Source organism: Columba livia, chromosome 1, assembly GCF_036013475.1.
Source record: "Columba livia isolate bColLiv1 breed racing homer chromosome 1, bColLiv1.pat.W.v2, whole genome shotgun sequence".
Classification (NCBI taxonomy): domain Eukaryota; kingdom Metazoa; phylum Chordata; class Aves; order Columbiformes; family Columbidae; genus Columba; species Columba livia.
Genome location: NC_088602.1, coordinates 205,273,662 through 205,286,328, shown reverse-complemented (window position 1 = coordinate 205,286,328; position 12,667 = coordinate 205,273,662). Strand labels below are relative to the sequence as shown.

At 41.8% G+C, this 12,667-nt stretch overlaps 1 protein-coding gene across 7 annotated transcripts in view; it reads right to left on the bottom strand.

Moving 5' to 3' along the window:
• Positions 1-4,708: 4,708 nt before the first annotated feature.
• The window catches only part of USP6NL (USP6 N-terminal like), a 131,023-nt gene continuing 123,064 nt past the window's right edge, over positions 4,709-12,667 (bottom strand). For all 7 annotated transcript variants that reach the window (XM_065050130.1, XM_065050131.1, XM_065050132.1 and 4 more), the window contains one exon: positions 4,709-8,219. In XM_065050130.1, coding sequence (XP_064906202.1) covers positions 6,778-8,219 — 1,442 coding nt within the window. In that variant the 3' untranslated portion in view covers positions 4,709-6,777. The remainder of the gene's footprint in view (positions 8,220-12,667) is intronic.

Here is a 12,667-nt window from a genome sequence, read left to right as displayed (position 1 = left end):
CTCCCAGCAGAGCTGTTCCAGCCTCGGATCATTCCTGTGGCTCCTCTGGCCCATCTCCAACAGGTCCACGTGTGTCCTGTGCTGAGGACCCCAGAGCTGGACCAGCACTGCATGGGGGTCTCACCAGAGCGGAGCAGAGGGGCAGAATCACCTCCCTAACATCATCTATCAGAGCTCCTTGTTATGAAAACCAAGACAGTTCTGTCTTTTCCTTAGGGGCAACACTGTAAATCCTTCCAGAAAGATGCTGTTGAACTTGCAAACGCAGCGCTGAAAGTGGATGGTTTGAACCAGAAAGCAGCTCTAGGCCTCCTAAAGATGCACAGGAGCACAGCTCAAAGCGTGGGCTTCAGTTCTCTGCCTCGTCTCATTTTGAGCAGAAAATCTGACAAAAGCAATGTACTATCAGGAAACGTGGGGGTATTTAACCTGACCAAATCAAGCATGTTGTAGCTACATCTGACCCCCTGCCAGTCTGAGCTGGCACGTTGCTGCGGCACGACGCAGCGCTTCGCAAAAAATGCTTGGTTGGCCCTGCGTATAATACAGCTTTTGTTGCCTGATACCGAGCAGAAGCAACCTATGACTTTGGATTGTGGAGACTGTACGAGTGCCTCCACGTCCTTCACCAAGCGCTAAATTAAATTGCTTTCTGTCAGGAAAAAAAAACTTCCTGGAGAATTTCTGACCAACTATAATATTGAGAACATAAGTGATTATTTTCTTTCTAATTTGCACATTGTCTGGAGAGAGAAAAAGCTGGAGAGGCAAAGAGTAACCTCTGATATTAACTGCTTTATCATGTTCCCAATGAACAGCAGAAACAGCAGCAAAAAGGCATTGCAAAAACCTTCAAAAAACACGAGTTGGCCCATTATTATCAAGGTGAGGAGCCCGAAGAATCAAGCATGGCTCACCTTGACAAGGCGGACAATAAAACCAGCAGGAAAATAAACATACAAAACAGAAAGAGAGGAAAAGCCAGAAAAATCTCTGCTCATTTCCAGATATTCAGAACGTGTGGGTTTGGAACTTCTAAAAGCACCGGTGATTTTCTACTAACATTAAGTCCACAACACAAAGAAAGGCAGTTGAAGCGAGCAGAGAGAATCGAATCACTCCGGAGAGGGACCCCAGTGCTCCCTGGTGCAGTGAGAATTCCTGTTGGCACAAAGAAGCCAGAAAATGGTGTTTTTCCCCAGCTCGCCAGACTTGGAAATCCCTTAAGGCTGCCCTGAAAAGACTGCAATTGTATTTCCAATTTCAATCACTGGCCGCAGTCATCTCCTCATTGCAACTCTGCCATTAAAAGCATTTGGATTGTCTTAATACTGTCCAAAAGAGGAAAAAAAAAACAGTGGACTAGGCAGCAGCTTTGTGCCATCTAAAGAGGGGTCTGGAATGTTGTGTCCAGTTGTGGGCCCCTCAGTTCCAGCAGGACAGGGAACTGCTGGAGAGAGTCCAGTGCAGGGCAACAAAGATGATGAAGGGAGTGGAGCATCTCCTGTGTGAGGAAAGGCTGAGGGAGCTGGGGCTCTGGAGCTGGACAAGAGGAGACTGAGGGGTGACCTCATTAATGTTTACAGATGTATAAAGGGTGAGTGTCACAAGGATGGAGCCAGGCTCTTCTTGGTGACAACCAATGATAGGACAAGGGGTAATGGGTTCAAACTGGAACACAAGAGGTTCCACTTAAATTTGAGAAGAAACTTCTCCTCAGTGATGGTGACAGAGCCTGGAACAGGCTGCCCAGGGGGGTTGTGGAGTCTCCTTCTCTGGAGACATTGAAACCTGCCTGGACACCTTCCTGTGTAACCTCATCTGGGTGTTCCTGCTCCAGCAGGGGGATTGGGCTGGATGATCTTCCGAGGTCCCTTCCAATCCCCGACACTCTGTGATTCCGTCTAAACTGTACTTGGTTAAGTAACTGTTAAACTGTAAACATGGTACATTTACAGAGCTTTACAGAAATGCAGTATTTGAAGGACTACAAAAAAAGATTATATTTTCTTCTCCCCAAAGTACTGAAAGCAGAACGTACCCTGCTGGAAATGAAACGGTGGGCGTTTGAGGCCATATTTTAAACAGTATTGCTCTTTGTGCACACAGTGTAATGCCACCCAAGGGGGAGATTAAAAAAAAAAAGTCTGTAATTTGCAAGTCCATTTCAAAGTCATATTGAGGGTGATGTGAAATTCAGGATAGGATTCTTGAGAGAAATCTCCCTGGAAAATGTGTATGTACCTCAGGGAAGCTTCGGCTTTGCTTCCCCACACTGGAAGGCTGATCTGTCTTTTGACATTCCCACATTGTTTACTCTTTGCATATGATTTTGGAACTATTGGGTGGTGTATCTTTGGCTAACGACAAGGTATTCCTCTTCTGCAACCTCCAAGATGTCTAAAAATCCTTTACTATTAGTCTTTAAACTTCTATTGGTAGTGAGGATATAGCAGTTGTTTTTACAGTAAGGGATTCATCCTGCTGTCAGGTATGATGAAGGTGACCAACATTCACATGTGTGAAGGACTGTCCTTCCTGGCCCTGGAAGAAACAGGATTGCTCACATTGGTCTGATCATTCTCAAGCTATTACAAGCAACATTATGCCTTTAGGGTTTAGTTAGTCATCAATAGGGATTAGGAGGGAATACACTTATTAACGGATTTCTCGCTAAATAGGTTGGGGAGAGACCTATTAGAGAGCAGTGTAGGGGGAAAGGGACCTGGGGGTCCTGGTGAACAGCAGGATGACCATGAGCCAGCACTGTGCCCTTGTGGCCAGGAAGGCCAATGGCATCCTGGGGTGGATTAGAAGGGGGGTGGCCAGTAGGTCAGAGAGGTTCTCCTGCAGCTCTACTCCGCCCTGGTGAGACCACACCTGGAATATTGTGTCCAGTTCTGGGCCCCTCAGTTCCAGCAGGACAGGGAACTGCTGGAGAGAGTCCAGCGCAGGGCAACAAAGATGCTGAAGGGAGTGGAGCATCTCCCGTGTGAGGAAAGGCTGAGGGAGCTGGGGCTCTTTAGTTTGGAGAAGACTGAGGGGTGACCTTATTAATGTTTACAGATATATATAAAGGGTGAGTGTCACAAGGATGGAGCCAGGCTCTTCTCGGTGACAACCAATGATAGGACAAGGGTTAATGGGTTCAAACTGGAACACAAGAGGTTCCACTTAAATTTGAAAAGAAACTTCTCCTCAGTGATGGTGACAGAGCCTGGCCCAGGCTGCCCAGGGAGGTTGTGGAGTCTCCTTCTCTGCAGACATTCAAACCCACCTGGACACCTTCCTGTGTAACCTCATCTGGGTGTTCCTGCTCCATGGGGGGATTGGACTGGATGAGCTTTGGAGGTCCCTTCCAATCCCTGACATTCTGGGATTCTGTGAAAAGTGAAAGATCATTTTCCTGAGGTTGGATTCTGTTCTTCAGATGTCTGGGTGAGCAGATGCTCAGATTCAAATTCATCACCACATCTGATGTCAGAAAAAAAGAAAATCATCTTCCCCTGGGAAGGAAGAGCAGAGGTGGCTTCTGTCTTCACCTGTAGTGCATAACATGGTTTGATTACAGAGATAAGCAATTTGGTCACATTATCAAACCCCACTCATCCAAAAGGTCAGGAGTACCAGTGACACCATGACCCTTCCTGTCTCCTTTCCATGGCCACAACAGTTTGTACCGTAGGAGACTGAAACGCTTCAGTCCAACACTGAACCCTTCAGATTTAACATATCACGGCATCAGGGTGCAAGGAAAAGCAACCACAGAAGACCACAGCATATTCCCGAGTGATTTCCTTTCCCTCTTAATTAGTTTAATTTCACTCAGTTTTTGCCATACAGAAGTCAGACATCTATCCTTACTTAGGCTTCTGTGACGGTGGAGTGAGCGTGGCATGAAGCATTCCCCAAATTCGCCCCTTGAATATCTCACCGATGCCAGGAAAAGCCGTGACGACTAACCTGGACAAATCCCTACAGCGCCAGGCAGGCAATTTGTGGAAAACTATGAAAAGATCCCAAGTATTTCATGTCGATACTTACTGCTTGACTGTTTTCAGCTCAAAGGAAACAGCGACAGGAAAGCTTTCATGAGGATATTTAATCCATGACGCTGAGATGATTCCTGCTACCAGTGAGATGCTGGCACAGCTCTGTCTCACTTCACTCCGCATCGAGGGGTTTTTGTTACTGGTATGAATGACAGATTTGAATCTGGCAGCACCTTTAGTTCAGCTTTTGCAGTTAAATGAAGATAAAAGTGTATTTTTGCACTACAAACACATAAAGCTCTACACTGTCCTCTGAACACGTGATGGACACACAGTCAGACCATTATTTTTCACTGTGATCAATGCAACTTTGCAAGTCTCGGATGCCAATAATTCTCCTCTCTTGAATTGGTATTGGGTGAGATTATTAGAACAAAACCAGAAAATGATGATCGCAGTTTATCCTCCCAGCTTTCACAAATGATAGGTTAGGGTTTAGCAGTTTAGTAAACTATAATCAATAATCCTTCTGTTTCTATAGTAATGCAAAAGCACTATATAGATTGTATCCAAATTGCTTAGTCCAAAAAGAAATGTGCACAAATTAAATAGAAGATAAATATATATCTCTACTATTCATTCAGCAATTTGTGCTGGGAAGAGCAAAAGTCCAGTTTGGACCTCATAAAATAATTAAGAATAAAGACAAAACAACATAAGCTTAATTATTATTATTTTAACATGTTAAAAATACAGTCACATCAAAATAGGATACACAGTTATAAAACTGTTGCGGATGACATAAGAAAATAGTGTGTATATATTTTATATATAAAAATCTACAGTATTTACTAATGCTGATACATATTTGGAGCCTTGCGTTGCTTGCACAAATAAATTGTACAACTTAGTTATGAATTACAGAACCATCATTAAACACTGAGATTATTACATTTAGCCACAATATTATATACATACATTTCTAAGCTGCTGGAAGCAATCAGAACTAAGTTAAGCCCAAATCATATTTACCTTCACGATTTTAGTTCAGAGTTTCAGTGTAGTGCTTTGCTACTGTTACTTCGCTGCAGTTTGCCATTTTTAAAATATAAAATTGCCCAGTTCATTAAAAATTACATCAGACACATTATATACACACACCAAAAAAAAAAAGGTTTTGAAATATACTACGTAAATGTTACTTCCATTTGTAAAAATTGTTTTAATTCTGTACCTTAAAACTTACAGAGCCAACCTGCAGCAGTAATAGGCACTAAAGCTCATTCTTTAAAGGAAATAAAATTATCGATTTCTATGTTTTCAGTTAAGAAACCTTACGGAACAAAAAGATAACAGGACAACCTTCCAAACCATACAAAAATGGTCTTGATACCAATGTTTGGTACTTAAGTATTAGAAAAATCTCTGCTAAGCACTCCAAGGGCCTCTTCAGGCGAGCCCCTCGTCTGTCTCCGCTCCCATTGCTTCCAACAAGAGCTCGGTGCATCCTACATGTGCCGCTTCACCTGCCTTTTAAAAGATTTATACCCGCGATTCACAGTCAAGGAAAGGAAAACATGAAGTAGAAAAGGCTGCAAACACCAATTAAAACAAAAGAATTACATTACCAGGAGTCTAAGCTTCCTATTAACAGGATCATTCTAGTGTAAAACACGGCGCGGTCTCTCCGCAGCAGCGCCTGCGCAGTAATGGGCATGAACACACCGGCTCTTTGGGGTAAAAAAGGGGCAAAACGTGCCAAAATTGAAGAGAAGGGGCACTGCATCCTCAGACAGCTCGGAGAATCTCAAGCTTCGACCAACTCTCAGACTCCTGCCTGTATTTTACAAATGTCATGGAGCTGCTTGTTCTCCGATACCCTTTTTATTTAGTTTGACAGCACAGCAAAAAGCGATGGGTGCAGCACCATTTCTGCATCTGGCGTTACTCTCACCATATAGAACAACAATCTGAAGGTAGATTTAGGTGAGAAGGTAAAAATTCCCCACTCTCGATGCACCTGAAAAACTAAAGACTGTCACAAATTCTAAGCACCATTTCTTAGCCAGATCAGAGACATTTTTTGGCTTTCTGCTTTTGCCTGCCTGCTCCTTCTTGCGGAGGAAAACGACAAACAGTAGTCAAAGGAGAAGAAATTAACTCTCACATAAGATTAAATTAATAATCCCAAAGCATCTCTCCTGCCCAGAACAGACACTGGGATGCTGAGGCAGCTGTATAAAAACGACAGAAATTGCCATTCAAAATGAATGGCTTCTCAAATAAATTACACAGAAAAATTAATATGAAATAAAAGTACTTCACAAGCTTTGCCCAAAGTTAAATGCATTTACATTTAAACTCTTTAGCTCTTTTCCCTATGTGTTTGTGTATTCTAAGTGTGCACTCACCTGTGCACATACACACATCTATACAGTGCATTAACAAAGTCAGTCAACATAAAACTTGTCAATGTATTACAGATTTTAGGCAGAAAGATCGTAACACCAGTTATTTAAATGTTAGGAACAACGACAGTCTTAACCACATCATGTGTATGATCTTATTGCTATGTCTGTGTGCATCAGGTCACCTTCAACAGCTCCGGTGCAAGTCTAAGAACTCAACAAGCCTTCAATTAAAGTCCGAAACACCTTTGAAATAGTGTTATTTTTGAGAGTCACACGAACTGTCTGCATTTCACAGAACTGAGGTGGATTACTGCTACCACAGTCATGTTAACTTGCGTTTGGTTCTTGCCATTTTGCCTAGCACAGGCAGCTTCTCAGAGGAGCACAGACTCATGCATGGACAACCCATCATTTCGATTTCGATAATGTTGGGCTTGAGCTGCTGGGTTTGGATATTGGTATTGTGGCGAACCGTGCTCTTCAAAGGTTGGTGAAGTCCTGTATCTTATTGGAGCATCCACAGAAACAGCAGGAAGACCATAGTCTTGAAAAGGTGTTGGCTGAAAATGCTGATATTTCTGGAAATTATCCAAGTGGCCCTTGTTAACATCTTGGCTCCAGGGCTGCCTGTAGGGTTCGTGTCTGTAAATATAGGCTGCATCTGGCCACTTTCGTTCTTCTGGTAAATAATCCACTGGAGGGATTATGAATTTGACACCTGTGGGGGATCTTGAGTTGCTGGTATAAGCATCAACAGGAGCTACTTCTATCTGACCAGGGGTTGAGGAAAGAGGATTTTGGCGACTGGCAGGATAGGAATTCATTTGTGGTTTATCTGGAGAATAATCTACAGACACAAAAGGACCATATGGCCTACCAGAAGGGCTGGTTCGGTTCCCATGATAATGGAGAGGTACAGAACTTGTATTGCCTATATTGGGAACATGCTTTGGAGAATTTCCATGGTAAGTAGGCGGATTACTATAACATGGCAGCGGCTGTTTTACATTCAGTCCATGAGGTGGTCCATCAGATTGCGATGGATATTTTGGAGGTCTGGGTTGTGAAGTGAAGGTGTAATTATTGGGTATTTTTAATGGAGGTGGTATCTTTTCATTTTGCTTTCTTGGACTATTAGAATATGTCACGTGCCTAGGGCTCTGGGGATGAGCTCTCTCAAGCATCTCTTCAACAAGATTCTCATTCTCAGTGTCACCTTCTGGAACATTGTCATATTGAGATGCATTAGACCCTCGCTTACCTTCATCAGCATCCAAAACCCTCATCTTCTGCTTTACATTCAAAGGCTGCATTTCTCCAGGACTTGGTGGTGGGCCCAAAACCGAATGGTTTATTGGCCTTCCTTTCACCTCTGCACTAAGTTTCATTGTCTTTTCAATTATTTTGATATCAGACGGTTTATTCCACTTAGGTACAAATTCCCTTCTTGTATTCGAAGTAGCATTAGAATTTTGATTAGCAGCTGCATTATTATACTGTCTCGAGTTGTCCTGCTCTGTTGGCTGAGGCTTTCTTCTGGTATCTGCCTCACTCGCAGGCATACTACTTTGCGTCTCTGTTGGTCGAGGCTTTTGCTGTTTCAAGGAAGGTTTCTTTTCCACTGAATTAATTCTTTTTAGGTTATTCGGTGAACTTTCTAGCTCTTCTCCTTGGGATGGTCTCCTCTCTGTCTTACTTGTTGCTTGTGTCCCAGTGCTGTTTTGTCCATTAAGCATTGGAGTAGAGTTAAGCACAGCAGGCTGAGGTCCTGATGGAATCTGCCCCAGTGGCTTCTTTGGAAATTCATCTTCTTTACCTAAAACAAGAAGAGGAATAACAGTAATTCACCTTTGTACAGGAGTCATCTTTGATCTGTTGGTCACACAAGCAAAAACAGCTACGAACTGTATTACCTGGGCCTCTCCCATTCTGCTTAAACACCTCAAAGGTTGTTTTGTATAGTGACACCGAACAAAGATTTGGTGTAAGCTCTCATCTCAACCAGTTGTTCTAGTCTTCCTTTCTACAGCTGATGCAATTTTGCCAAGCTTTTGCTCATACATGACACTGCTGCAAAAAGCAATTTTCCTAGATGCTGCTTTGGTTCCAATACTTACTCTGTGTGTGACCCTCCTCATCCACTCTCTCCACTTTAAAAATCCTTTCCAATATCCCTCTCCTGATCTATTGTCTTTCAATGTTCACTTTTGGTAAGCCACACTATCAATGCCTCGCTCAAGCTTCCTACCAGACTTCTTTGAATGTTCTCTCCCTTCTGCACAGTTAAGTCCTTGTTCCCCCTCAACCCCCGCCTAGAAATTTCATCCACAGTATTAAAAAGCTACAGTATAATAAAACACTCTATGCAGAAACATATTTTTTTCAGTCCAGTATTCTATCAGTTATAGAACAACTGAAGTTGCTAATACTGATTCTATGTCATGATTTCATTTGAGAGCTCAATGGACAAATTTTGCCAAACACAAGGACACCATTTACTGAAATAGGATAAGAATGGAAAGTCCTCCCAGACAGGAGCTCAACACATTGCAACAACCAGTGGTAAATATCAGTTATGTGGGACCCTGAACAGTCCACATTGTCACTACAGAAAGAATAAAGAAGCGTTTCATTGCTTCATGCTGCTCATAGAACAATTTACATCAGATTTTCCGCTGCAGTCTTTTCTCCTTAAGTAGTCAATACTCTTCATATTCTCAGCCAAAGCCTTTTATCATATCCACTTGCATATAACTTAATTGCGTAATACATTATTTGCCCATTACAAGTAGAAAAGGTCACATACTTCTCATTAAATATATTAATCTAGATTTAATTTATTTGATGCTCAGTATTTCTCAAAATAAAAAAACAAACTTTTAAAGTCAGCATAACCAATCAAATCCTACTCACTCTGTATCTATTTATTAAGCAAAAGGTCTGTTGTAAGAAGAAAAAAAGATATGGTTATCCTCGCTTAAAAGTTATGCAAAATAAATTATATAAAATGGCTGTCAGTAACATAATTTTCCTTCATCCGTGCTGCTTCCTAAGCCAAGAAATGTAGAATCTTTCTCCGTCATCAAAGATCAGAGAGTTAGCACCTCACTCTTTCTAGCTATTTGTAATTAAAATTCCTTTTATGTGTCTATATGAGCTCACAGAACGAATACATACGGACTAGTCTACCCCTGACACGAGTGCTGTGGTTAGAAGTGACCTATAGTCATTTTTACAGTCAATAGTACGAGTTGGGTCTTTGATGACGGGTTCATGACGGGGATACAGAGAGGAGAGCCAGCAGCCAAGGTCAGCATTATTTATTATAACAGCACAACAAACTACCAGCGTGGATCAATTGCTATATAAACTAAATGAAATCTTACAGTTTGTGCCAGCGAGGGCAGAGCAGGAGGACAGCGGAGAAGAACACACGTGTGTCAGGAGAAAATAACCCAATAAAAAGTACTTAACAAGAACAGTCTGGGTTCGCCAAACAATTAAACTAGCCTTTTCTTGATTTTTGAAGTCGTCATATGGGGCTAAAGGCCATACAGAAACCTACCCTTTACTTTACAAATACACAACGTCAGAAACTTCAGTTTACATAAAATAAATACAGCTTACCCAGGCTTTCTGCAGAAAAACCCTCCACTCTCATTTTCCCCTAATTGTCCTCTGCTCAATTATTATCAGAAATTAACAATTATTATTTAGGAATAATAATAATTATTCACTATTGTTAATCATCCTCTAGATAAAGAAACCTATGCTCTTACACTGAAAGTACTTGTTGTCCACCCTGCTACACCTTGGCAGAGGAATTACTCATGCTGAGCCCTCTCCCCCATTACTTACACCCAAGTAGAGATTCCACATGTTAAACTATCTTACAGGCCGATCCACCTGGCACAACCTACATGATGAGAACACCTACATGAATGGTTGCATGCGGGTTACACGGTTGCATGCGGTTACACCTCAGGATTAGGCTCCAACGAGCAGCTCTTGGAATTACAAGTCTCATGGTTTATTCTCTTTCCCCACTATTCACAAATCAGGCAAAAATCTGGAGCGTGGATTCACAGATGAGGGGACAGGGGAGCGAGTTGCATGGATGCTGTGAATGGATGATTTGACAGATCTGCAATACATTGTCTGCTGCACCAGCCTCTTCAAAAGCGTTCTTTATTCTTTATGAACAGCAGTTCACTTTCCGAACTTGCTTCCCTTTGGCAAAAGGCATTTGTACCATTTAATTCCAACTGCATCCTCAAACACAGTGTCAGGCAAAGCTGAAGGTCTTGTCTTCTAAACAAAAGTGAATTTTGCTCATCATAAATATCCCTGACACCGGAACTATATATCACACTGCTTTCTAAATTTTCCATATTTAAATAGCATGAAGTCTGAATTAAGAAACAACACTCAAAGTACCTACCAAAATCTTGTCACCTGAATCATACAGAATAGGCTTTATACACTGCTAACCCATTTATAACCTCCAGGTGATCGACAGCAGCTATGGGATAGCACAACAAAATGGCTCCTTGACTTCTCTAAATTATGTTCTTTCTGTCCTTGTATGCAATGAATGTTTTAAATAATTATATTTTTCCATGCTTGAAATTCAGCTGTTCAAGCTGCATAAAAAACCCCTGAAGTTCCTCTAGTAGCTGCAATGCTGCTTTCCCTTGCACAAAGACGTTAAAAGCATGAACCGATGCCCTTTCTTCCAGCTCTGACTCTTCAAGAAATGCACACAGAGCAATACGTGATCCTTTGAAATACACTTGGTTGTACAATAAAGGTGGGGGTTGTGTGAGTTTTCTGCTTTTTTAATTTCACACACGTAAGGTCTCTTAATTACCATTAAGCTTTATTAAAACCCAAGTGAGAATCCTGCAGACATTTGTTTGAATTCTGTCTAGGCTGCTTTGAAGATTACTTTCTGTCACCTTTCCTTCACATTTCAGGGTAAAATAACACACTACAACCCGGTATACATGGGCAGCACTATCTAGATGGTGTATTCTATAAAATGAATTACAGCTGCAAAATGACTATCAGAGAAGCTTTATTAGGTCTGCTGTGAAACTATTAAGACCCAACATTAACTCACGTACTAAATAACAAGCAAAGTGTTCTAAGGCAACAGTCGATTTAGAAGAAAACCTCTGCATTTTAACTGTGAGATGCCACGTTTATAGGCTGGTAATAGCAGAGGTTAGTGCTTTCAGGGAAAATATGGAATAATGTTTATGCGTGGAGGGTCAGCCAGGAAAAGGAGAAATATGGCTTTAAATCTTAGCCACGGGGCTTCCACAGAACTTGGTTTAACTCGACCTCAGACAGAAACAACTGACACAACCTGCTTCATCAACACATTTGCACGTGAAACTTTAAGAAAGGCCACGTTGCTGGAGGGACTCGATTCAGTAATCAAAGCCACGAGGCACAGGCCTTGTTCTGGTTCAAAAGCGCTGGAGCTCTCATCACCTCCTGCCATAAAAAGCATTGGGAGAAGCTGTATAAGGATCTACGATGCTGCAGCACAATGACATCCTGCAAACCAGCCACCTTCTAAAGGAAAACCAATCTGTTTTGAACTGCAAAATAGATATTTAATTCTAGTTTAAGCACATAGATCATACCTACATAAACACAGCGCTGGTGCTTCCAGTGGAACTACCAAGTACCTTAAAAAACAAATAAAAACTGCTGAAGTTCAAAAAAATGTCCACAAAATTAAATAAGTAGAGGATAACCATGTACCTTAACGGGAGAAATTCTTCAAGTGCACAAAATACCATGCAAACTATGTCTGTGAATGCTCTAAGTAGTCCACTAGCAGCAAGAATAGCAAGAAAACCATGCTGCTGCATGCTGGCAAGGAAGAAAGAAGGTAATAGAAGCAAAAAGCTGAGGAGAATGCAATGCAAAAGCAAACCAAAGAAACCAAGTCAGCACAAATATCTCTACTGTTAAGAGGAACACAAACAGCTCACCAGAGAAGCATGCAAAAGAACTGATCCTTCCTCCAAGCCACGTGTCTTTTATCTACCAATTTTTCACTCCAAAACTGTCTAAAACCTCCCATGCAGCTCTCAACCAACCATCTTTACTTCTTCAGTTGAAGTGACTGTTCAAACTCCTCAGAAGTGAGCAAGCGAAAAAGTTTATTTGGGATATTCAATCGAACATCTGTCTGTGCTGTTGATCCAAAGTCTGAGTTAATCCACTTTCTGGACATACCTGTCTGAC